At 63.1% G+C, this 24,547-nt stretch overlaps 4 protein-coding genes across 4 annotated transcripts; 2 read left to right on the top strand and 2 right to left on the bottom strand.

The window, feature by feature from the left end:
* The first annotated feature begins 1,497 nt into the window (after positions 1-1,497).
* On the top strand, positions 1,498-5,819 carry CHLRE_12g536200v5 (uncharacterized protein). Its single transcript, XM_043068652.1, has 4 exons — positions 1,498-2,199; positions 2,319-2,433; positions 2,665-2,870; positions 3,081-5,819. Exons 2-4 carry the CDS (start codon positions 2,343-2,345, stop codon positions 4,770-4,772), a joined length of 1,989 nt encoding a protein of 662 aa, XP_042918747.1. The 5' UTR covers positions 1,498-2,199; positions 2,319-2,342; the 3' UTR covers positions 4,773-5,819.
* A 1,269-nt stretch (positions 5,820-7,088) lies between these two features.
* Positions 7,089-10,270, bottom strand: CHLRE_12g536150v5 (uncharacterized protein). The gene is made up of 3 exons (XM_043068651.1): positions 9,943-10,270; positions 9,591-9,662; positions 7,089-9,371 (listed from the first exon to the last, which is right to left on the bottom strand). The coding sequence occupies exons 1-3, from the start codon at positions 10,164-10,166 to the stop codon at positions 7,949-7,951; spliced, it is 1,719 nt and encodes a 572-aa protein (XP_042918746.1). The 5' UTR covers positions 10,167-10,270; the 3' UTR covers positions 7,089-7,948.
* Positions 10,271-10,364: 94 nt separating this feature from the next.
* Positions 10,365-12,059, top strand: CHLRE_12g536100v5 (uncharacterized protein). The gene is made up of 3 exons (XM_043068650.1): positions 10,365-10,563; positions 10,897-11,115; positions 11,311-12,059. The coding sequence occupies exons 1-3, from the start codon at positions 10,471-10,473 to the stop codon at positions 11,410-11,412; spliced, it is 414 nt and encodes a 137-aa protein (XP_042918745.1). The 5' UTR covers positions 10,365-10,470; the 3' UTR covers positions 11,413-12,059.
* Positions 12,060-12,185: 126 nt separating this feature from the next.
* On the bottom strand, positions 12,186-24,170 carry CHLRE_12g536050v5 (uncharacterized protein). Its single transcript, XM_043068649.1, has 21 exons — positions 23,636-24,170; positions 23,115-23,180; positions 22,399-22,535; positions 21,552-21,604; positions 21,220-21,313; positions 20,561-21,088; positions 20,124-20,235; positions 19,751-19,905; positions 19,474-19,550; positions 19,058-19,263; positions 18,537-18,744; positions 18,143-18,367; positions 17,524-17,943; positions 17,239-17,346; positions 16,736-17,093; positions 16,379-16,603; positions 16,015-16,133; positions 15,621-15,773; positions 15,118-15,226; positions 14,647-14,818; positions 12,186-14,355 (listed from the first exon to the last, which is right to left on the bottom strand). The coding sequence occupies exons 1-21, from the start codon at positions 23,809-23,811 to the stop codon at positions 13,053-13,055; spliced, it is 5,004 nt and encodes a 1,667-aa protein (XP_042918744.1). The 5' UTR covers positions 23,812-24,170; the 3' UTR covers positions 12,186-13,052.
* Between the last annotated feature and the right edge of the window lie 377 nt (positions 24,171-24,547).

The raw sequence follows: 24,547 nt of genomic DNA, 5'->3' as shown, positions 1-24,547 counted from the left end.
GGGCCCCTCGTCTCCTGGAACGGATTGTTAGTTGCATCTTGCACACCGTGTGCACCGTCGTGGTGCTGCCTAATCAAAAGACAGCGCTTAGACCATATATCACGTACGCAGCAAGCCAACTTAAATTGGTCAGCACTTTGCATAACCTGCTTCATTGAATCAGAACTGATACCGTACGTTGATCTGACACACGTGTACGCTTCTCACACTCAAGTAAAACATGCCGTTCATCCTCTACTCCTTTGTTGCAGAGGGGGCAAAGCCTGGCATTTCTAGGTAAATGGTGGTCTCTATTAGCTGCAATCGGCCAACAGCAAAGCCGAAACCTCATAAGGCATCTGTGTGCTACTGTGCTTCAAAAGGGATAAAACAGTGGGCGTGGGGTGGGTGCATGGGTGGCGCCGCTCGCTCAAAACTGTTGTATTCCTAACTAGATCTAAGCCCTTAAAGGGCAGAATGTAACAAGACTCGCAATTCGGAATTGCACTTGAGTTGCTCCGCAGGCATGGTGCTAAGAGGCACAGGTAACAGCTAGGACGGGTCCAGGACGGGTCCCATCGAAATGGGGGGGGGATGGAAGGCGGCGCACTCCTTGTCCGCCATACCTCTTACTATGTAACTGTCTGGCAGGGCTTAGGCTTTAAGGATACAGGCCCGTCTGGCAGGGCTTGGGCTGCAAGGATACGGGCCCCGCGCTGAACACTAGGATTGGAACCCGGCTTTCAGGGATTGGGTTTGGAACCGAAGGGATTGGAACCTGGCTTTGAGGGATTGGGTTCGGGACGGCAGGGATTGGAACCGGGTTTCAGGGATTGGGATAGAGACGGCAAGGATTGGAACCCGGACCTCGGGGATTGGGATTGGAGGTCGCGGCGCAAAGGATAGCAAGTCGGTCTATTCTGGGGTGACCAGAGGATCGGTAGGATCGGTACCCCATGCCACCCCTCCGACCCGCAGCAGCGCCAAATACCCACTTCAGAAACCCCACATGCGTGCGGATTGTACCATGCATCGTGGGGAACGGAGGAGCGCGGTTGGCCGGGTATCGAAGATGCTTTAGGCAGGGGCGGAGCCTGCCCTGGTCAGGAGTTGCGTGCCGTGCAGCATGCACACGCAAGGCATGATCTACAGCCCGAACTGGAGCAGCAGACACCACGGATGCGGAAAGCCAGTGGACTGGCAACAACATGGCTTGGCGTTGCAGCCGGTGTGCGCGGCACGCTCAGGTTCTCAGAGGCGGCTTGTAGGTGCCTGTAGTCAGTAGTCAGTTACTTTTTGTTTTGCTCAGTCGCCGTCCCGGTCAGCCTCGGCAACACTTAAAATGATTATCTTGGGACCATGAATCTCACGCGGCATGCCGCATGCGCTAACCGCGCTAACCAGGCAGGCCAGTTGCATGCCGTACGGGCACAACTGTGGCCGGTGCGCCAAGGCCCGGCCCTCGTCTGTGCATTCTACTATATACTGGCCGCTAAACTCTTCATACACATACGTTCAGCAATCCATAGCATTAGTCCTTATCCCGTCTCCAGCCTGAAGTCTGCACCTAGGACCATTGGCCAAAGCGGAGCAACTTGCCACACGCGTCACCAGGGCGGCGTCGCAAGGCAGCACACTGGCGTAACAGCCAAAGTCGCCGAGCAAGGGGTGCTGGGTTCTGATCAGCGGCTGCCACGCGTATGTGGACCCACCATGCCATCCATCCCTGCGAACTTCCGGACAGGCCCACCGTGTTGTCTGACGTGTCGGTTCAGCAGCTCATATTGCATGGTAGTATCATACTAGACTGTGGGAAATGCGTCAAACTGATGTTTGGGCAAGGTGGGCGCTACTTGCTTGCGTCCCCAAACTTACTCCCGTCTTTACATGGCATTGATTAGTAGATAGAATGCATGCAAAGGAACAAGACCATATCAGATTCTGCGAAAGGAGCTACTCCTCAACATCGCGATTCAGTGCACACAGCTGCAACAATTCTTTAGGAGGCCTATTTGACGCAGTGAGCACACAGCATTAGACCTTCAACATATACTGTAAGAATAGGAATACCTGTAGGACCAAACGAGGCTGCGGAGACAGAACAGTCCCACACCGTCCCGAAATTGCAGCTACAGGCAAACGCACAGGCTAAGTCCGAGTCCCACAAGCTGGCTGCACTGCAGTATTTGATATCGAGTGGAAAGAGCGAACCGAGGATAGGTGAGCTTCGGGTCGTCGCCTGTCCGCGCGCTGACTCGCGAAGACCGGGCCTGCTGGCCCTGGTTTCGTTGCTGTGACACCACTTTGGACAAAGCTAAGCGTATTCATGGCATGTATAGGTGCTCGAGCCCGGCTACGGGAGAATGGCAAAGCGGAAAGCTGAGCACGATGCCGAGGGTGCACCGGCAGCCAAGGCTCGTCGCCCGAATGGCTACTGGCGTCCATTCAACACCTGTAAGCCTTGACTCCAGTGGTCGCCAAGAGGTCGCGTTGTCTGGGGGCCTGGCCTTCGCTTTCCTGCCCGCATGGCACTCGTCTTGACCACTTTCGCGCGGCAACCACGACCATGGCTGATGTGCGAACAATCTACCTTGAAAGTCAGCTCCGCCGCCGCATGTCGCATCCACCTGAACCTCCACTGAGGCACGACACAAACTTGCTCGCCCCGCCTTCCGCACTCCGCAGGGTGGCGCGTCTACCAGGAGGACCACGGTCAGCGGCCCTCGGTGAAGGACATGACTGACTGGCACACCGCAAACGCCAAGGCTGCGTGGGGCTCTGCGGACGTGCCGCCGCTAACGGACATGCTCAAGACGGCCAAGGGCCTGCGGCCGCTGCAGCTCGTCCGGAAGTATTTCTGCGAGTACCGCCGGAAGAAGCGGGAGGCCAAGGTGAGGGCGGAGGCATGGCCTTGTGATAAGGCTTGCTAAGTAATAGCTCAGGGGCTGGGGCAGGTGGCACATGCGCACCGACGCGCATTTCCGTGCGGCCGGCCGTATGGCGTGCCTGAGTGAGCAGCAGCGGCAGAATCTGGCTAGCCTGCTACGGCCACGGCGCATTCCTAACAGCACTCAAGGTCATTCTCTACCTGGTGCTCGCAGGTGGTAGGCGAGTCGCCGCTTAAAGGCGTGTCCGCTGGCCCCGTGAGCAAGCCGAGCTGCGCCGCCAAGCCCCGCGGCGGCCGCATCGGCTCGAGCAGCAGTGAGGACGAGGGCCCTGGCTCCGACGCCGAGTCCGACATGACGGACATCGAGGACGCGGTGCTTGCGGAGCTAGCACAAGACGTGGAGGAGGCTACTGGCGGTCAGCAGCAGCCCCAGCAGCCCAGCTTCCCGTCGCACCTGGTCAGCGGTGCCACAGCCGCGCGGCAGGCCTACAACGTGGCCTGCGCTGCCGCTATAATGGCTGCTGCTACCGCGGCGGCCGCTGCCGCGCACGCCATGCACGCGCCCACTGCCGGCTTCGAGAGCCAGGCTGGCACCAGCGGCGGCGCACAGGAGTCGGATCAGGAGGCGCTGTGCTACACGCCGCAGCCGGACGTGGAGGCCTTCGGTGCGAGCCTGGCTCATCAGGGCTCATGGCTGCAGAGTGTACAAGAGGCCGCCGCCACCACGGCACTGGACCCCGCCGGCTTGGGCTTCACACAGCCGCCGGCCGCGCACACAGGCGGCAGCCACGCGCCCAGCCCGGCGGGCGCCGCCATCTCGCCGCCCATGCCCTCCGCCATTTGCACCATGCCCTCCGCACCCGCGTGCGAGGGCGCCGCCGCGCCGCACCTGCCGCGCCACCAGCTCGGCGGTCGTTTCGACAGCACTGCCGGCAGCGCGTCCCTGCCCTCGTACGGCAGCGTGCCCCCGCCGCCCCTGCCGCCTCACGTGACGCGGCACGTGCACCTGCAGCCGCCACACGGCCCGGCGGTCTCGGAGCTGCCCGGCGGCGGCTCTCGCTCGCATTCGCTGCCGTGCTCAGCCTTGCCGCCGGCCGCCGGCCCCCAGCGCTTCACGGCGCCCTCGGGTTCGCTGAACGGCGACCTCGCCGTGGCCGCGCCGCCGGTCGATTCGTGGCATTACTACCACGTTCAGCAGCAGCACGCGCACCAGCACCACGCGCTGGCACCGCCGCCTCAGCCGCCGCACGGTTCAGCCGCCGCGCCGGCGCCCTACCGCTGCGGCCCCTCCGGCTACCCGGCGCACCCCGTCTACCCTCACGGTTACCCGCACGGGTACAGCGGCTACGGCGGCTATACTGGCTACGGCGGCTACGGCTACCCGCCGTACGGCATGCCGCCGCCGCCGCCGTACGGCTACGCGCCCGCGCCGTACGGGCGCTACAGCAGCAGCACCTCCGCACCGCCGCCGCCGCCCTACGCGCCGCCGCCCTACCCCTACCCCTACGGGCACGGCATGCCGCCCGGCTACCCGCAGTACGGGCACCCGCAGCAGCCCGCCGCTGCCACCACCGCGCAGCCGCACCCGCACCTGCACCCCCACGCCAGCGGCCCCGCGGCCTCGCACGAGCAGGCTGGCCACAGCCTGACGAGCTTTCACGATGACGTCGACCTCGACGCCGTGCTGGAGGCGGAGATGGGCGACCACTACCAGCAGGTGCAGCAGCAGCAGCAGGCGACGCGGCCCAGCGAGGGCGGCAAGACGGACGCCTTTGCCGACCTGTGGGTGCGCTGGGAGGAGGACACGGGCGCCGACGCCGCGCCGGCGGTGTGCAAGGACGCCACGGCCTCGGGGCCGGGCATGCAGCCGCGCACGCGTGTGCCGGTGCACGTGTTCCACGAGTAAGCGCGCGCGTGTGGACATGTGCGGCTGTGATTGTGGCAACTACGGGCAGGAGTGGCAGCAACGCTGCGGGCGGCGGCGTGGAGCTCAGCTTAAAACATTTATTACACACTCTGTGCGGCTGCTGGCCGGGATGCCTAGCAGCCGTGCGGGTGCAGTGCCAATGGGCACGCTATTGCAGGAGGTGCATTGACGAGCCGCGTGCGGCTGTGATGCCGTGCAACACGTTTGAGTTTTGCGGGGCGCACAATGGCGACCAACAATTCATTGTGACTGTACTCTTAAGGCGACCCTTCACGGGTTCCCGCCTGAATCGCGGAACTGGCACAGGTTCTGGGTTTATGGTGGGCTGATCGGTGGCGCTGCCAGGTGGCGGAGCGGTTATTCATTTTTTTACCGAGAGGCGTGTGAGTGAGTGTGTTTGCCGTCCTTTCTATGATTAGGGTAGGGCCAACTGACGCAGCAGCCCCATTCCTTGACCTAGCGGGTAAAGTAGCGCTGTGCGTTTTGGGCCAGCAATGCCTTAGGGTGCGATACGTGCACCAGAGGATTCCTTGACCTCACGCGTCATTGCCATTAGCGTCTAGCAAGGGCTTGACCCATAGAGAACAAACCTCATGCAGCTTATTGTGCTGCTCCCTTCTAGCGCAATAGCGCCTGCCTCAGTACGGCACAATTGATTCGGCTGGTGGTGTGTACCATTGTTTGCTAGCGCCTGTGCTTCGGGCCTTATTTCAAGCGGCGTGCGATGCGCACGTGTACTTTTAGTTTGTGCCGTGGTTGACGATTGCTCACCACGTCGTGGCGCCTGTGACGTCTCCTTCTTGGTGTGTTCGGGACCATGCTTGAACCTTTCAAAGTGAGGTTGCTGAATTGCATACCTCGCCAAGCCCCACGGGGCCCTCGGATACTTCCCGGTGCTTGTCCTATGCAGGAGGTGCTGTGAGTGTGACGCATGCAGCCCTCCACGTTGCCCCGTGCCCTGTGTCCTCCCATGTGGAGGCCGGGCGCCACACACCTCACCGTCACAAACTGTAAGCATGTGAGAGGAATCCGCCCCATGTCCTAAGCTCTCAATTCAACAAGATACATTGATACCGGGGCAGGGGGGGGGGTACGAACAATAGTTCCAGACCCCACCCCGCAAAACCTCCCGACCCCCCCTGACCGACGACCGACCGTGCCGTACCGTGCCGTACACCCCTTAAACCCCCTCTATTTTCTTCCAGGATGGTGTCAAACGACTGCTTTCAGCGAGCTCTATTAGCATGTAAGCACGGAAAGTTCGTCGGGCGCGTCTTGACCACAGCCATGTTGTCGACATGTTGTGAACATCTTGCGGCCGTTCAGTTGCACCCGTGTAAATTCTTACCCCCCCCCCCTGACCGGGGGAACGGCAACTCGTACAACCGAGGGTGGGATGCCCTCGACGGTCCCCATATCATCCATCACACGTGAGTGCCAGCCCGTGTGCTTAACAAGTCACGAAACATGCACCGTTTGCCTGCACTGATAGAACCAGACGTCTTGCCAGACGTGGAAAGCCCTGCAGCATGACTGCATGAGTCAGCAGCTTGCAACAGGAGGCCGTTGGGCACTGGAAGGGTTTGCTGCAACGCCATTGGGCCAACTGGCGGAGTAGTATCCGCGCACATGCTTTGCGACTTCTGCCCTGCCTAGCCTTGTGGGATTTGTGGGTCGGGGTTACAGCCATCAAAACGGGAACTCGTCTTTCATCCCCTCTGCTTCATCCCCTGGTCAGCGGTGCCACAGCCGCGCGGCAGGCCTACAATGTGGCTGTTGCGGTTTAGCCGTTCGGGCATCCTTAGCGCTAAGGATGCGTGTAACTCCACGGGGCGGAGCTGGCGGATCTGTGTGGACCGACGAGACTGGTCACAAGATCGAGTCCGACCTAGAGCGAGGAGCGCTAAGGATGCCCGAACGGCTAAACCGCAACAAAACGTGTAACTCCACGGGGCGGAGCTGGCGGATCTGTGTGGACCGACGAGACTGGTCACAAGATCGAGTCCGACCTAGAGCGAGGAGCAGGAATTGTCGAGACCCAGGGCGGTTTAGCAGGGGCCTAGCGCTAAGGGCACTCGCGCCGTTCGGGCATCCTTAGCGCTAAGGATGCCCGAATGGCTAAACCGCAACAGTGGCCTCCGCTGCCGCCATCATGGCTGCTGCTGCAGCGGCGGCCGCCGCCGCGCACGCCATGCACGCGCCCACTGCCGGCTTCGAGAGCCAGGCTGGCACCAGCGGCGGCGCACAGGAGTCGGATCAGGAGGCGCTGTGCTACACGCCGCAGCCGGACGTGGAGGACTTCGGTGCGAGCCTGGCTCATCAGGGCTCATGGCTGCAGAGTGTACAGGAGGCCGCCGCCACCATGGCGCCACCACCCGCCGGCTTGGGCTTCACACAGCCGCCGGCTGCGCACACAGGCGGCAGCCACGCGCCCAGCCCGGCGGGCGCCGCCAGCATAACAAGGTCGTACTGGTAGATCCTCGGGCCAATCTCAATCGAAGTCACGGCAACAGTGCCTGGTTTCCTCGACGGCCACAGTTGTAACCAAAGTTGACGATGCCCTGTCCGGCTGTCATAGCCCCCTGCAAACACGTGGACACGCATGCAAGCCAGAGTCTGTATATGCGCTCAGACCCCACTGCATCCAGGCCCAAGGCGCAAGGAATGCACTACAGAACGCTCCTACACCGGCTTCCACAGACACTGTGTCCCCCCACGACACGTCACTGTGCGAGGATCGCGCTTGGCGCTTGGACTTGGCACTCATCATCCAGGGTAGTCTACGGCACCCGCCACCCCGGTACATGCACTGCAGAAGGGCCCGGGCCTATGCATCGCCTAATTACAGATGTCATAACAAGGAGGTGGCTGCCTTAGGGAGGCAGGAAAAGGGCTGAGCCCTCCCCTCCTCGGGTCGTTATCAACCCAGCCACCTTGACGCGGGCGCCTACTAGGCACACGCCTGGAACGCTTCGCTGGGGGGGGGCTCAGATGTCATGAAAACGGCGACAACCACTTTCTTCAACCCAACGCCCTCCCAAACTAACGCCGCGTCCGGTGCACAAAGTCGTCCGGAGCATCCCATCATCGCATGCATGCTTGTCGGGTGGGTGGGACTGCGCACACAAGTCTGGCCCACACGCCACTCACGGCCGTCACCGGCCCATGGCACTCGTTGCCACAGGACTGGGATGCAACGCCAGCCCCATGCCCATCGCCTCCCTTGCCAGCCCCATCAGCCCCGCCATCAACCCTTGCATCCCCGCCCGCAAGTGCGGCGCCTCAGCCGACACCGCCACAACCACCACCGCACCCAGCACCACCGCCGCTGCCAGGTGAGCCGCCGAAGCGCCACCCCAGCTGCCGCCGCCAAGCCGTCCGCCGCCTTTGGCGGCGCCAGCGGCACCACCGCTGATGCGTACGCCTGCTCGCAGCTTTGCCGCCGCACTCGCTGCTGCGCATACCAGCCACGCCTGCGCGCTCGTAAGCCGCACCGCCGCGCCGCCAGCCAGCCGCGCCGCCAGCGCCACGACGGCGGACGCGAAGGACCTGGCCGCGGCCGCCAGCTTAGCCAGCGCCGACATCATGGCGGTGGAGGTGCTGCGGCCGCTGCTGCTGCGGCCAAACGCGCCGGCTGCGGCTTGGATCTCGGTGCTCCGGCTGCACGAACGCCGGCCCGCGGAGCTGCTGGCTGCGCCGCCCGCGGCTCGGCCGCCGGCGGAGGGCGCCTGCGCCACGGCTCCTGCCGCCGAGGCCCCCCCACCACCATGACCCGCAGCTGGCAGTTGGCCGGGCCCTTCGCATGAGCGCTGCCGTGGCGCTTGCTGTTGGTGGTGGCGTGGGTGATCCTCGGAGTGCTGTTTGCCACTGCTACTGCCGCCAGACCGACCCGAGGTGGAGCGGGAAGCAGACAGGTAGCGGGCGCCAGCAGCCGCCGCCACCAGCGCCTCCACCTCCGCGCGCAGTGCCGCCACCGCCTCGTCACCGCCCAGCAGCTCCCGCGCAGACACCACAGCCGTCGCCGCCGCCGCCGCCGCCGCCGCCCCTGCGCGTGCGCCCGCTGCGCCGCCGCTCTGTGCGCTGCTCCCCTGAATGCAGCCAGCAACCCCACCACCGCCACCACCGCTGCCGCCACCGTCACAGGTGCCGGCTTTGTCTGCATCGCCACCACCGGCGCCACCACCACCAGCGGGGCTAGTGCTGGCGGCGGCAGGTGCCAGCGGTGCCAGCCAGTCCAGCGCCTGCTGCTGCCGCCCCAGCCCCAGCACCAGCACGTCCTGACTGTACACACGCGCCAGAGCCGCGCGGTCCTGAGCTGTGGCAACAGCCGCCGGCGCTGGCACTGGCGCATGGCAGGCTGCGCCGCATCCAAGCGCTCCAGTCCCCTGCCCCAGCCCCTGCTGCTGGTGCTGGTGCTGCTTCTCCTGCTGCTGCTGCCGCTGCTGCTGCTGCTGTTGCTGCCTGGTGTTGTGCTGCTGGTGCTGCTTCTCGGCTGCGAGGGTGAGTATGGCGGCCATGTAGGTCTCCACGCGTTGGCGCGCCTCGCTCGCCTGGCCCGCCTCAAGCAGGAGGAGCACCCTGCAGGGCGTCGCAGTGGCGAGACGAGGATGGGTGGCGGGGCAGAGGCAATCGTTCAGGGGCGTCCAGGCGTGTGGACGTGGCTAGCGGAAACACCGGCCACCGGCCGTGCCCAGCTGCTGAACGTGAGCTCCTGCCTTGCCGTGCGCACACGCATGCATTTCGCAAACGCCAATGTGCAAACGCTGGCGTGTAAAAGTCGAACGGGCATGTGCTCACCAGGCCAGGAACGTGGGCACGGCGAGGGAATGAAGCCCTAGTGCCTCCACCAGGGCCGCGAACTGCGCCTGCCTGCACGTGTGATGGAATGTGGCGGCGCCGGCACCAGTTTACCGAAGGGTACGGTTCAGTGGCAGGGCCCAGGACGTGCGAAGAGTGTGACATGCATGCATCGGCTGTTCACGAGCAGCAATCAGCGCTGGAGTGCTGCGGTATGTGCACCGCTCGACACGCGTCCGAGCCGTTCCCGCCACCTCCGCCACCCCGGCTGCCGCCCCTGCCACGTCACAAAACAGCCCCGGAACGCCCGCGCTGCATGAACTTGACAGGCCCAACCCAAGAAGTTATTCACCTGCCGCAGAAGAAATGCGCCTGGACTGCCGCTACCAATGCTCGCTGGAGCAAAGGCGCGACGCTTGGGGAATGGCGATTCCCCGCCAGCTCCACGAGCCCCGGCAGTAGGCTTGCCGCTGCATCAGCTGCTTCCTCATACCGGGACAGCAGCAGCAGGTCCTCGGCCTGCGCTACACTGGACGCTGCTGTTTCTGGCGATGGAGGAAAGGGTTTTTCGGACATTGTGCCCATTATCGTCTCCAAAGTATACGATAGTAATACACAAATGCACTGGTGTATGAACCTGCCTAACAGGTCCTAAACTGCTAAAGGCTGCTGGTAATCACTGATTGATGAAAATGGGCCAATCGGCAATCGCCATTGTTCAGCCTACGGCCGTCTACAAAAGCCTCTGGGCCTCCCCTGACAACTATTATCTGACATATCCACGCAGAAACAAGCACACACGACCAACATCGGCTGAAAATCCAGACTCTTGAAGCTAGACGCCTCACAAGCTTAGTTCAATTCTTCGACATATATAACAATGAGCCGCTCATACCCCGGCGAGCAGGTAGAGCACGCCTTTAACTCAAAGAGGCTGAAGAACTGGGAAGTACCGGCTGTGGACAAGAGCCAGGTGCGTTTGTTGAAGCTCTTGAGGCGGGATATGAAAGTAACTTGCCAGCAAGACAATGAGGGCTTTTATGGCAGAAGGAAAACCATCATTTTGCCGCCTTCGAGCAGCGATGGCATGCGGCTGCATCTGCTCGGGTCATTCCTTGCGTCGCTTGGATTCTGGGGACTCTCGCGGTCATTATGATTGTGACATTCTGATGATAGCCGCTCAGGTCCATGCCGAGGCTTCGGGTAGTTCTCACCTCCCCGGCGTAACCTCACGCAAAGCCAACGGACTCCCACGGTGTGCGCCCCAACCTCAGTACATTTCCCCCTTTCCCCTCCCCTGCCGCAGGCCATCAGCACCTCCACAGGCACGCGCTTTGGCACGCTACAGCCGCGCAGCGGTCGCACCCAGTTCATTGTGGACGACAACGGGCACCTGAAGAGTGGCGTGCCCAAGCTGGAGAAGAGCGCCTTCAACTTCACACAGACGACGCCCGTGTTCATGGACTCGGCGCCACGCTGGCCCAAGGAGAACCCCACATGGCCCAAGAACATGAAGGCAACCATGGTAAGCCTAGCCCCCTGCGGGGGCCTTGCCTTGCTACACGCAATACGGAAAGGGTGGCATGATGCGGGAGTCGTGTCACGGTGTCGTGCGGTGCTGGTGTCCTACATCGCTGGGCCAGGTTAAGGGTGCGCCGGCGTCTGCTCGCCCTTTCCTTGCCTCTCATGCTCAAAACGTTGCCCTGCATATTGATCGCAGGGCTACAAGGGCATCCAGAGCAACTACCTGCCCACCAACACCGTCACGCTCAAGGCGGTGGAGGTGCCCGGCACCACCGAGCGCAACTTCAACTTCATGTAAATTGAAATGTAATGCGAATGGCGGGAAAGCGACTCGTAAGGCTACTGTCGTGTCATCGCAAATGCTAAGCGGATCGAGCTGTGCTGGACTGCTGGCCCAAAGGCACGGAGCAGGAGGAGCAACAGCAGGAGGAGCGGTAGTATGGAGAAATGAGTGTAGTAGATAGACGGCACAGCACGGCAGGACACGGCAGGATATTGATACATTGTGGTGGGCTGGCGGCGGGATCAAGGTTGGCAGGACGGCCCGGACCTCTCAGTTGCCATGGGAAAGGGGTATGGAGAAGTAGGTCAGTTGTGTTGGCAGTACATACGTTGTGGTGCTGGCGTGTGCTCCGATGGCTGGAGCAGGTGTGTGATGCGAAGTCGGCTGCACTGAACAAGTGCGGCGGAGCTGTGGAGGCAGAGAATGTAGGACTGTGGTCACGTGATCCAGGCGGAGTGTGACAAAATGTGACGGAATACGACGCGATGTCAACCCTGGGTCGCACGGAACACGGCGAGGGGCCAGCTGATGGTGCGCAAGCACGGCCGCATGCAGCACGCGCACACTGTGACGAGCGCGATGTAGTCTGAAGGGTTCAGATGCGGCCAAGTGCCCAGATCCGCCTGCTGCTTCAAGAAACATGCAACCATGTTTGACAGCACCACTGCAGATCACTCACATTCATCCCAAGCGCTGGTGGGACATGTGCAGGGCGGGGTGCCCCTGGGCATGTGCCAGGGGTTGCTTTTGTTGCGCACGCTTTCAAGGAGCGTCAGGGAGACGTGCGGCAACACACGGCCTTACAACAGGCGGGACCGCACCCCTTGACACCACGGGTCGCCACACGCCTTGGAGAAATGGTGCAGGCGCTGCAGCCAGTTCGCAACGTGCCATCATGTCCCCTCTATCCTCGCTACCCTCGGCCCCTTCGCCTCTGCGGAACACGATCCGGCACTCCAGCGCGTGGCACAACAAGGCCAGACCACCATGCATCCCTCATCCAATGCCGTAGCCCACATGCTTCTCTCCGCTCGCTTGCATGCTATTCAGAATACACGCGCATGCATATCGTGCACGCCTTTCCACAACCACTCCACATCAAGTCCCTGCAAACAATCCCCGTTCCGCTGTGCAACGCTGTGCATCGCGGCAATCTTCCAGCCGCAACACAAAAGCGACAGCAAGCTACAGCACGCCAACCCAATGTCACTGCATGATTCGTGTTCAATGCTCGTTTAGGTCCATTCACAGTTACTGACGCCAGCGCGGGGCGCATTGCATGAAGCAATAGAGCCCTCCCGTCATTGGCATAAAAACACATCATGTCAGAGCAAGAATCACAACGACACAGCAGCGGGTTGCCTGGTGCATGAAGTGGCTTGCGCAAGCAACTGAAACCATGCACTCTGATACCGTCTACATGCTGCGCAGATTTCCATAATACAGAAGCACTGGTCATCGGGAATCACAGCCAGGCAGAACCCGTTCCGCCACGCACGTCCCTCGCCATGACCGCCACTTGAGACCGCACAGACATTGCAGCCCCGCCGTTCACCCCTGCCAACCAACCAATGCACATGGGGAAAGCAAACCCTCACAGTCGCCATGAAGCATGCCGTGAGAACCCAACGCATGCGCTGTTTCGTCTCAGCAGCCTATCCCTGCACCGATGACGACGATGCCCGGGACAATGTAGACACCTCCCGCACGCCGCTGGCGCTGTCGCCCGTCTGGCCGGACGCCTGGCCAACCACCATCCTCCCGCCCGACATGGAAGCCGTAGGCTGCATCTCGCCGCCGCCGCCGCCGCCCCTGCTGCCCATGGTCCCTGCCTGCCCCCGCGCAACGGCGGCCTGCGTTCGCGGCGACGCCGTTGCGCTTGACCCCGGCCCGACGCCCGCGCCCGCGCCCGCAGCGGCGCGGCCCGTCCCGCTGTTGTTGCGGCCGCCGTCCTCCCCAAGCACGGGTGTCGAGATGGACGACGCCAGCGCCGCATGCGGTAGGTGAGCCTGGTGGGCGAAGCGCTGCGAGTGGTGCCCGTTGCCTGCCAGCACCCCACCCGCTCCCCCTACAAGGCTCGTGGAGCTGCCCACAGTGGGCAGTCCCGCGGTTCGGCTGCGGCCGGCGATGGGGATATGCCCCACGCTCGGGCCGGCGACGCTGCGCGTCGGGGATGGTGCAAAGGAGCCAAGCAGCGGCGACTCCCTCCCATCGGCGCCGCCGTCGGCACCGTCGATGCCGCCGCCGTCGGCGGAGACCAGCGTCAGCTCATCTAGCCCGCTGGTGTTGCTGGTTGCGCCCGGAGGCGGCGGAGCCAGCGCCGCTGCAAAGGGTGACGGGCCCGCTCGACTTGCGGCGCGGGAGCCATTACCACTTGCTGAGTGCATTGTCGAGCCAGGCCCCTTGTTGCCGACCACCCTGAAGCCGTTGGGGTTGCCGTCGCGGCTGCTCCGGGTGCCCGTCAGGGCGCCAGGGGGCGGCTGTGGAGGCGCCGCCGTGACGTCGTCTGCGGCCTCCTCGCCATCCAGCTCCTCAACGCCATCTTGCCCAGTCGCGCTCCACCGCCCGCCCTTGCCCTTCCCACCACCAGCCCCGCCCGCGCCAGCCCCATCGCCGCCAGCAGCAATGACCGCCGTGACCGCGAACGACTTATTCCCTGGCCCGCCCTCAGCCACGGCAATCGCCGCCGCCGACTTGACGCCGGCGCCGCCGCCGCCGCGCGCGCCGCCACCGAGCGGCGATGCGGGCGGCTCGGGCGCTACGCGGTTGCTGCCGCTGCCCATCGCTGCCATGAGCAGCCCTCCGCCGCCCTTGTGCTTCTGCAGGGCGTGGTGCTCACTGGCGGCGCCGGCTGCGGCCCCAGCTGCGCCGCCGGCGCGGTGCGAGGAGTCGCTGTTGGCTGCGCGCTCCACCTTCTGCATCTCACGGATGATGTCCTCGTCGCTTGGCCACAGCAGCCTGCATAGGCAAACGGAATTGCAACCGCCGCAAACGCGGAAGACGTTAGTTGTAGCAAAACGATGACAACAAGGATATCCCCCCTGGTGCAGCAGCATCAAGCTCCCAAGTCGCGCAGCCGCCCTGCCGCTGCATTGTAAAGCCACAGCTGTGCAGCGCCCCAAGCCGCCGCGCTCTATTGACCTACAGCCGTCCTTAGCCAACCCTCTGCACTGCACAAACGCAGCACCCGCGTGCCAACCTCCCAACCCCAGTCCTCTGAGCAGCCCCCACGCTTCCTCCCACACGCACCGGCTGACGGCGCGGAAGGCGAAGTTGGGCAGCAGCGCCGCCGCGGGTATGATCAGGCTGTAGAGCCAGAACTGGGCGTTGGGCGCCACAATGCCCTCGAACAGGTGCCACATCTCCAGGCTCCACGACACGGGGAAGTAGGCGAAGGCCACCAGGTACAGGTACCACAGCGCTGCGGGGCGGCGGGGCGCGGCGGGGCGCGGCGGGGCGCGGCGGGGCGCGGCGCAGGTTGGGGGGAAGACATTCGTGCATGTTGGCGGAAGACGTTTGGAAATTGAGATCCACGGGTTTACCGCCAGCGCGTGCATTAAGGGGCAAGTGGTGCAGGGTGCGGGTGTGGGCAAGCAACGCGAGGGTCGGCCTACGCGTGATGCATGGCAAGCGCGCGGCACAAGCGCGCGGCAGTGCCGCTCCAGGGCAAGTCCCAGGCCCAGGGTTGGGACTTTGGGGTCATGCTGATGCGCGACTCACCCACGCTGCCCCAGATGGCCAGGTGGTGTACCCAGGTCCAGGCCTCCTCCACCATGGTGAGGTGCAGGTGGATGGTGAGCACGATCGACGTGAACATCACCACCCCCACCTGCGCACACGTGCAAGACAGGCACGCACACATGGCGGCACACAGGCAGCACACTCAGGTATGTAGCACGTGCGGCGTCAGCCCAACTCGGCATGTGAGAATTCGGACGGCTGCAGGCGGCACCGCAAGGCCGGCGTGCTGCAAGGCTACATTCTCAGCCGCAGCTGCGGTCGGGCCACCAAGCCACCTCCACCTGGGTCCAGACCGGCAGTCACGCAACGTCTTGCTTTCCTCGTGCTCTTTCACACCAACACACACACACACACATTCACACACACACACACACACACACACACACACACACACACACACACACACACACACACACACACACACACACACACACACACACACACACACACACACACACACACACGCGCGCGCGCTGCCCCACCTCGGCCATGCTCCAGGGGATGCCGTGGTCTGCGGAGGCGGTGGTGCCGCGGCATCCCACCAGGCACAGCACCAGGATGATGCCGGACTGCAGCAGCGCCGAGAACATCCAGCCCAGGATGGTGGCGGCGTTGAAGTCGCGGTTGGCAATGCCCTGCGCGGTGAGCCCAACGGAAGGAAGGTGGGGGCAAGTAGCAGGGTATGGCACGGCGGCGTGTACCGTCGCCCTAGCCGCCCTGGCCCAGGCGTAGGCCCTATGCGCTTCTGGGCATCCTCCTCCATAGTTTCTTCATTCCAGCGGTGTGCACACTAGCTGGCGTGTGCGGTTGGGCGTGCACAACATCATGCATGCGCAAACCCACACCCACTCGGCCGCCCGGCCACCCACACCCCACCTGGCGGTACAGCTGCGGGTACCGCAGCATGGCCCGCTTGCCCAGCGGCCGGTCGAACATGCCCACCAGCAGCGGCGTGGCGGACGTGAACGCCACATTGAACAACGTCATGGACGTGTCTGCGTGTGTGTACCGTATGTGTGTGTGTGTTGCGGTGGACAGGGCGAGGGAGGGCATGAAGGAGGGGCGTTCGAGAGGTGTTGGAGTTATGTGCCAGTTGCGTAGTTGGTGAGTGTGCGTATGCAGGAGATCTGGATGGATGCGGAAGTGGGGGAAGCGGGTGTCCAGGAAGTGAGCTAACACGGTTGCGATGTGGGCTGCGGGCAGGCGCAGGCGCAAGGGAAGCGTCCCGAGCAATCCTCACCGTTGTAGATGTAGGAGCCGGAGAAAGTTGTGAATGCCGAGTAGGTGAAAAGTGTTATTGCAAACAGCATGTTCTTGTAGAAGAAAAAGTTGATCATTCGCGTGATGCGCTTGTAGCTGTATTGCCCGTGCACCAGCAGAAGCGGCACCAGGTAGCGGAACTGCGCAATGGCGAAATCCGCCGACATGACTGCCTGCATGCCCTCCTGGCCGCTGATGCCCACACCTGCGGGGCAAAAGGGAATACCGGTAACTCAGTCCCGTCCATGGCCAGCTTGCTGCCACCTGCCTCCCACTGATAAGCCACCTAGCATAAACAGTTCAAGTGCTCAAGTCTTGAATCTTCCTGGTGACTCACCAATGTGTGCTCGCTGGATCATGCTGACGTCGTTCGCGCCGTCGCCGATCGCCAGCGTGATGCTGCCGGTGCTGCGCACCAGCCCCGTCACCTGCGCCTTCTGCAGCGGCGACACGCGGCAGCACACCACCGCCTTGCAGCGCAGGCCCACGCGCAGCAGCAGCGGCGCCAGGTCTTTTGACAGCGCGTAGCTCAGCGCCTTTCCGTCGATGATTAGCGCCGCGTCAATGGCATCGCCGCCCATGCCGCCGCCGATGCCCGGTCCAGCGCCGCCCTGCTTCGGCCCCGCGCCGGCGCCACCAGCTTTGCCGGCTGCCCCGGTCGCCGCCTCGGTAGCCTGCCTGAGCTCCAAGTCAATCTGTTTGTAAACAGGGGTATTGCCATCAAAATATTTCGTAAGCAGGAGCCACGGGAGGCGGTGCCCGTAACCTGCGCTGCCGCTTGTCTTGGAACGCCTCCCTCCCTCCCACACATGCACATCCTGTTCTCCAGCTGCCACTCACCTTGTCCAGCTGCTTGGCCACCAGCTCCGCCGCCAGCGCCTCCGCCTCCTGCCGCCGGCCCGCCTTTTCCAGCTCCTCCACCCGCGCCGAGGACGCCGTGACCGTGTGCTGCGGATAGCCGAAGAGGCGAGCCCGGTCCAGGCAGGGATCAGTGTCAATCGCTGGCACTTGCGCACGCCGGCACACGACCACACACCCACGCACACACACCTGCTCCGGCTCGTCAACATCTCCACAATTGGGCCTATCAGTCCCTCGCTACCGTGTGTCCGCGCCTCGCCCTACCTGGTGCATCTCCTCCGTGAGCAGCGAGCAGGCGAACCCGATGTTGATGGCCGTCTCCATCTTGTCGCCGGTGAGCACCCAGATGCGGATGCCCGCCAGCGCCAGCATCCGGATGCAGTCCGGCACGCCCTCCTGCAGCTTGTCCTCGATGGCCGTGCAGCCCAGCAGCCGCAGGTTGCGCTCGATCTTCTCCGCAGCTTCCGCCAGCTTGCTCTCGCGGTCGTCGAGAGACTTCTTGCCTGCGTCCCACTCCTTGGCCCAGGCGTCGTACCAGTCGCGGTCCACCTCGGCGTACGACAGGCACAGCGTGCGCAGGCCGGACGCTCCAAAGTCCTCCATGTCACGGGTCGTGGCCTGTTTGGCGTCCTCGTTGGGGCCGTAGTTGGGGTCCAGGCGCTCGTAGATGACCGTGTCCGCACCCTGCGTCCGAGTTTAGGCAGATCATGTTCGCGATGTTACAAGAGGAGACAACCCTAGGAAAGTCATACACGACAACGTCATGCCCGTTGTGGCTTTCTTGCCCATTTGCAGCAGCCGACTGAGCCGCCACCACTGCCGCCCCTGCCCCATCCTGTTCATCAGCTTCCCAGCGTGTTTCCACCGTCACGCCCCCGCCCACCTTGCAGAAGATGATGATCTTCTCGTTGGCCTTCTCCTTGACCACCACGCTCATGCGCTTGCGGGTGGAGTTGAACTCCAGGATGTTCAGCACCTCATACTCCACGTCCGTGGTGCCGCGCGGCGTGCGCTCCCGAACCGTGATGGTGGTGTTGGTGCGCTTGAAGAAGAAGAAGCCAAACGCCTTGGCAGCCACCACCAGCGCAGCCTCGTCGGGGGACTCGGCCTGGGTGGTGGAAAGCGGGCGGGCGGGGCAGAAGGCGAGGGTACCGGGGTCCTTCTCAGCAGTGGATGTTGGCCCCAGTCATTCCTCCTAACAGACCGCCCTGCCAGTTCGCCACATGCCCCATGAAGCCCGTTGGGTGCGGCGTCCAGTGCGGTTGCTCGGCGCTCACCTCGTACTTGATGCTCTTCTCATCCGTGGGGCCGTCGGGGATGACGGTGTGGCACACGGCCAGCAGGCGGAAGAACATTTCGATGGTGACGGGGTCCTTGGCGCTGTACCACGCCTCGCCCATCAGGCGGTCGTCGTAGAAGTTGAAGAAGCGCTCGCGGAACTTGGCCGCGTCGGGCCGCTCGCGGTCGTCCAGAACCTGGCCCTTCCTGCAGGGTGGGGCAGAAGAAAGAATGAATAATAAGCAACTGGGCTGGGCTGCAACCACCAGTCTCGGCATGGCCGTCCAGGCCTCTTACTAGCCTCGCCAGTGAGTGGCGATTGCAAAATGGCAAGGTTCAAGGTACAAGATTGCCCCATCCACGCCGAGCTAATCCCGGCCAGGCTTCGTCCTGCGGCCGCAGCACCCGCCTCCGAACCCCACACGCCCCGATTTCAGCCCGGCGGCGCGCCTACGCAGCTTTTGTTGGTGATCCTTATACCCCTCGTCGCCCACCCAACCGTGCCCCTGCTCAAACACACCTGAGCGCGTTGGAGCGCTCAATCTCCGTAATGCCCGCTCCGTACGGCACGCCCGCAATGGAGCATTTGAAAAACTCCATCACGTTGCGTGTCAGCGTGCCGGTCTTGTCGGTCATCACCGCCGCCACCATGCCCAACTCCTCGTTAAGGTTGGACGTGCGCGCCAGCGCGGGCGTGTCCGTCTCCGCGTGGTATATGTCGCGGTCCTGTGGCACGAACACATTGGCAAAGGTCCGTTACATTGGAACTTACGGTATCGCTACGACGGCGCTGCTTTTTGGTGGGGAAAACGCGGCGCGAAAGAACGTGCGTGCGCATGGGGTGCTGAGGTCTGAGACCTGGCGCAAAGCACACAAGCAGCTGCGATAGCAGCGGGCAACGGCGGCCACGGCTGCTGCTGCTGCGGCGGCGCCCACCTGCGCAATGAGCACCATAGCCTGGAACACCTTGACCATCTCGATGGACACGTACAGCGACACAGGCACCAAGTAGCCTGCAGGACACAAGAGGCGCAACGGCAGCGGGTCGGCGTGAAAGTAGATTCCCCACAGAATCTGAATGCTCCGTTGGTCAGATGACGCATGCCGGCATGCGATAAGCGCCAGACCAGGTTTGAATGATGCAGACTAGCAAGTAGACCCGGTGAGTGCTGCTGTGGGGTGTGCGTGCGTGTATAAGAGCGCCGCATCTCACTGTAGAGTAGTAGCGCCACAAAGAAGTTGACGGCGCCGGTCTGTGCGGGGTTGTCCGGATCGGAGTCGGCGTCCAGGGCGTCGGGGCGCATGTACCAGTGCTGGCGGAAGTGGGTGTTGGTCCACCAGGCGTGGTACACGGCGGAGATGAGGCACCTTTGCGTGGCAGGCGGCAGGGGTATGGGCAGCATTGGAGTCAGGCGCAAGGCCAGAATGTTGTGTGGATATGCCATCTGTGGACATGCCATGCCGCTGGTGCTGCAGACCGTGCACATGCCCGCCTGGAAGAGCACACCCGCTTACTGACAGCCCACACCGCCAGTCCGCCCGCCAGTCCATGTGCCGGTCCCGAACGCGCCGTCGGCCCCGCTCACCAGATGAGCAGCACGCAGAAGAACATGAGGATGATGCGGTCCACGGTTCGCTCGATGTAGGAGCGCTTGGAGGGCGCCTCGGTGGAGTTCATGAATATCTTGGTGTCGTGGCCTGCGTGCCGGAAATGCGGTGGGCGGGAAGGCAGCCGTTCATGAAAGACTTGGTGAGGTGCGTGAATCGGTGGTGGAACCGCGGCGCGAACGAAAGAGCTATAGAATAAGTGGGCCCAGACAGGATTATCCACTCAAAGACTCGGGGGTAGGCTCGGCCAGGGCGCAAGCTGGCCCCGGCCATGGCAACCAGGGCACCCAGCACCGCACGGCGAGGCATTGGCCCCTCCGCCCCTTCGGGCTACCGCAGCCCTCCCATCCACGGCGCCCGCCGCCGCGGCGCCGCCTCCAGCCGCCCCGCCGTCTTGCGCGCGCGCGCCACCCACCCGCGTAGATGACCACGCCGTAGATGCAGGTGGTGTTGCGCAGGCTGCAGCCGCGCAGCACCACCGCCGACGCGGCCAGTGACGCCACATACTCGTGCGGCGGCTCCACGCGTGTGCTGGCCCGCCGCTGCGACGCACGGAAGTTCCATCGACTGGGCTCCGACGCGGCGACTGTTGTCGACGCCATAGACTTAAGGGTCGCCGCGTGCGCCTCCATGCCATTCGCAAGCAGGCTCTTGGCCGCTGCACGGCCCCAACCCGGCCCCTCTTGCTCGAGCTTTTCCTTTTCCCCGCCACCGGCCTCGGCGGCGGCTGCCGCCTTGGCCGCTGCCGCCATGGCCTGCGCCGCTGCCATGGCTGCGACCACGGTGGGCGGCAGCGGCGCCCGCAGGCGCAGGTTGCCTGTGAACTGGTACAGGCGCGAGTTGGGTCCCTCGCAGTCGATGATGGCGTTGAGGCCCACCAGGTCGGCCTCCTCCAGGCTGCGGGTCTCCTCCGGCGCGGCCTTGATCTTCAGGTTCGTCTCGCCTGCACGGGAGGACCACCGCGGTTGCCGCCGTGCCACATTGCGTCGATGGTGGGAGCAAGTGGGACGAGCGCATGCAATGCTTGGGATCGGCAACGGGACCAGGCCCCACTATGCACGGCCCCTCACGCACCGTCGAGGTTCATCGTCTCGATGTAGCAGGTGCCCTCATCGCTGGAGGTGGATAGCAGCACCAGATCTGCGGGCAGGTACTCGTCGCGGCACACCTGCACACATACGCAACACATACACACACTTATGGTTACAGCTACAGCTACAGGCAACAGTTACAGATACACGTGCAGCGCCCCATGTATCACGGTGGGTATGTAGGCATCACCGGCGTGTTGAGGGCGGCGAAGGAGCGAAAGTGCCGGGGGGCCGCATGTCACAAATGCACGCAGCACAGGTCCAGCCTACACCCCAGGACAACGCCACACAGCGAGCGAGCACGCGTGTGCGCACCTGCACTATGTCGCCGACGCGGAGCGCCTTCCATGGTATCGTCACAAATTCACCTGCGGGGACATATGCGTTTAGGTTACAACCCGGGAGGCCCCTCGGGCACTGGGCACTTGCCCAAAATACATCTCGTACTGGGTTGTTACATGGCTGACCACCAATACATGGTTAGTCAGCCTCGCAGTCCATTAGTCCCCAGCTCGCACGATGTGGCGGTTCGTCAACATTTGACCAACCCATATAGCCCGCCCCGCCCCCATATTGCCCGCCCCGCCCCCACACTGCCCGCCCCGCCAGCTTAAAATCATGAATTGCGTTCGTTCTTGCGTGTTGCTGAGACTGTTTGCTTGCCCTCGGGTCCCATTCCAGTGTATAAGCTACTTACAACCCTTGAGGGGTGGGCATTGTGGCATGCTCAGGCGGGGCATGCGGTCGGGTCGGGTTCGGGCCGCCCCTCACCTCAACCCGCCCCCCTCGGGAGGCGGGTCTCGGTTCGAACGGCCCTCGCCCTCCCCTCCCGCCGCCCCGCCCCAGTATATCCCACATACTGCCCACCCCTCAGTGTTGTATTCTGTACATACACTTGCTAGGCTCAGCAGCTGGCCGCAGCGGGCATACAAAGCGTGAGACAAGGGTTCGTGCCTTGGCGGTCAAAGAGGGTCCAGGGCGCGAACGGCCTGCCGGCCCGTGACACCTCGGCCCAGGCATGCGTAGCAGAAGCTCACCAAGACACCAACCCGCCTAGGCCGGGCCACCACCCACAGCGCAGCCATGCCCCTGCCTCCTGCCCCCAGCTCCCCAGCGACGCGCTTCTGAGTCATCTCTTTCAAACACGCACGCGCACACGCACCGGTCTTCCTGTCCAGCACGCGCGTGGGCCGCTCATTGACCTCCCTGTCCTGCTTGTAGCGCTTGTAGTCCTCCCGCGCCTCCTTGATCATGGACACACCCACCACCAGCACCAGCGGCGTCCAGCATGTCCAGGGCCTGGTCGGTGCAGCGGGCCGGGCACGTCAACAGAAAGACATGCACGGGGGCTTGGGTGCGTGTGTGGACAGTGCAGTGCGTGCTTGCTTATAAGGTTGTGGGGGAAACGCAGGCAAGCGGCGATGTGGCCGTTTCCTGGTTGTCGCACGCCCTTCTGCGCCCCTCCCTGGTGCTCAAGCGCAGCTAGCTGTCCCCACATCCACACCCTGCTTTCTGTAGCGTCCGCGTTCCCCTTCACCGGCGCTGCTGCGGCTCGGCCACAGGTCATGCCGGGCCCGTGCCGCCGTTGCGCCGCACTGCTGCCATGCGGCCGCAGCGGCACGTACGGTCCCCGAGCCCCTGCCGTGCTGCTCGCTAGGCGTCACATCACGGCCACGCCTACCCACGGCGCTTCCGGCTGCTCCCGCTACGCGAGGACTGAATAGGAGGCATGCCGCCGTTAGCCAAGGCCACCTCTGGCCCAGCCCTTTGCCGGGCCAGCCCGCACACATCTTGAGCACGAGCTCTTCTGCGTTCGAAGCGCACTACCGGGAAGCACCACGTGCGGCGTGGCGCAGCAGCTGTTGGCGTGTACCGCACCTGAGCGGACTGAAGGGCGTGAGAGACAGCGCCGCCATTAAGGTGAAGAAGATGTTGGCCACACGCCTGCAGGCGGCAAGGGCAGAATTAACGGTGTTAGGAATGCAAGGAACGTATGCGTCGCCGCTGTATCCTGCGGGCGCGTGCGGTGCACGGCTTGAGTCTGCACGCCAGGGCTGCAGCTGACACGGCAGACTGGCTCAGATTCAGGTGCCTGGGTGCAGGCTGGCGTGGTGAGGCCTCCCGGGGCGACCCATTCGGCCACAGCAACAAGTGCAGTCACTTCGCCACTGTAGTCCGCGTGTCAGCCCGCGTGGCCCGGAAGCACGGCCCGGACAAAAGCCAGTCCCCCCCTGCCTCCACGAGGGGAGACTATCCTACGGTGCTGTTGCCGGGGCATTGCCTATGAGACCTGGTTGCGAAAGTCGGACCAGCTTTCGCGGACGCAGCCCCAGTCAGTCCGGGAGGGTGGCCCGCGGCGCCGAGGCCCCTGAACAGCACGCCGTTGTCGACACGCTCACCGATATTGCTCGAAGAGCGCCTTCGGCAGGTACGTAAGCAACGTGTACTTCGTTGTGGAGGCATAGTTGCCGCGGTAGGGCAGGTGCTCCTCTGTGTCCAGGCTTGAGCCCAGCGGTATGTGCCGATGCGCCTCAGCGACCACTGCTGGCCCGTCCGCGCGGCGAAACAAGCCCATTTTTACAGCTATGACAGCGATGTTAAAGCTGGCGGGCACCAAGTCCCCCTCTTCTAAACTTCTTCATGTTTGGACAAGGGCCCTGTTGTAGCCGGTTCACTGTAAAAGAAGCGAGACTACTAAGCTCTATTCATACGAAGCTCACAAGGAGTCCAGGCGAGCAAAACGAAGTTTCTCCATACAAAAGTCGACGGAGCTCTCTGTATAGCTGTTCTATCAAATTGTGGGGATAAAAGCTGACAAGTGCATCAAGACTACTACTAGGCGTAACAACAGTGAGACGACAACTTTGCTCATCGATGCACTGCGAGAAGGCAGAGAGGCGGGACCGCGAGTGGACAGTGGACGCTTGGATTCGATTATTACTATACATACCAACAAACTCAATAACGTCAAGTTGAAAAGCTGCCGAGCAACGAGCGGCGTGTGGGCACGGACAAGTTTAGGGGTGCAATTACCCATCGGCACGGGGCAGTGCTGTTGTCCGCCCGCTCCCATCCACGTCCGGAAGCGGCCACCGGGCTCTCTCCACACCTGAAAGGTTGCCCCATGTTCAGCATCTTGCAGCCATGGAAACATGTATGGCGAACGTAATAGTACATGACACAGAGCATTCGTTGCCCGCTAGCCTAGCTTCCCTTACCCTGGGACCCGCGACCACGCCAGTGCAATCGAGACGCACGACGTCTTCGTGACACACCAGGTCCTGGGACACGATGCACGTGCACTCAGTTCT

The sequence above is a fragment of the Chlamydomonas reinhardtii genome, chromosome 12 (assembly GCF_000002595.2).
Source record: "Chlamydomonas reinhardtii strain CC-503 cw92 mt+ chromosome 12, whole genome shotgun sequence".
In the NCBI taxonomy this organism is placed as follows: Eukaryota; Viridiplantae; Chlorophyta; class Chlorophyceae; order Chlamydomonadales; family Chlamydomonadaceae; genus Chlamydomonas; species Chlamydomonas reinhardtii.
Note: the sequence above shows the minus strand (reverse complement) of the source record. Positions and strands in the feature narration are given on the sequence as shown.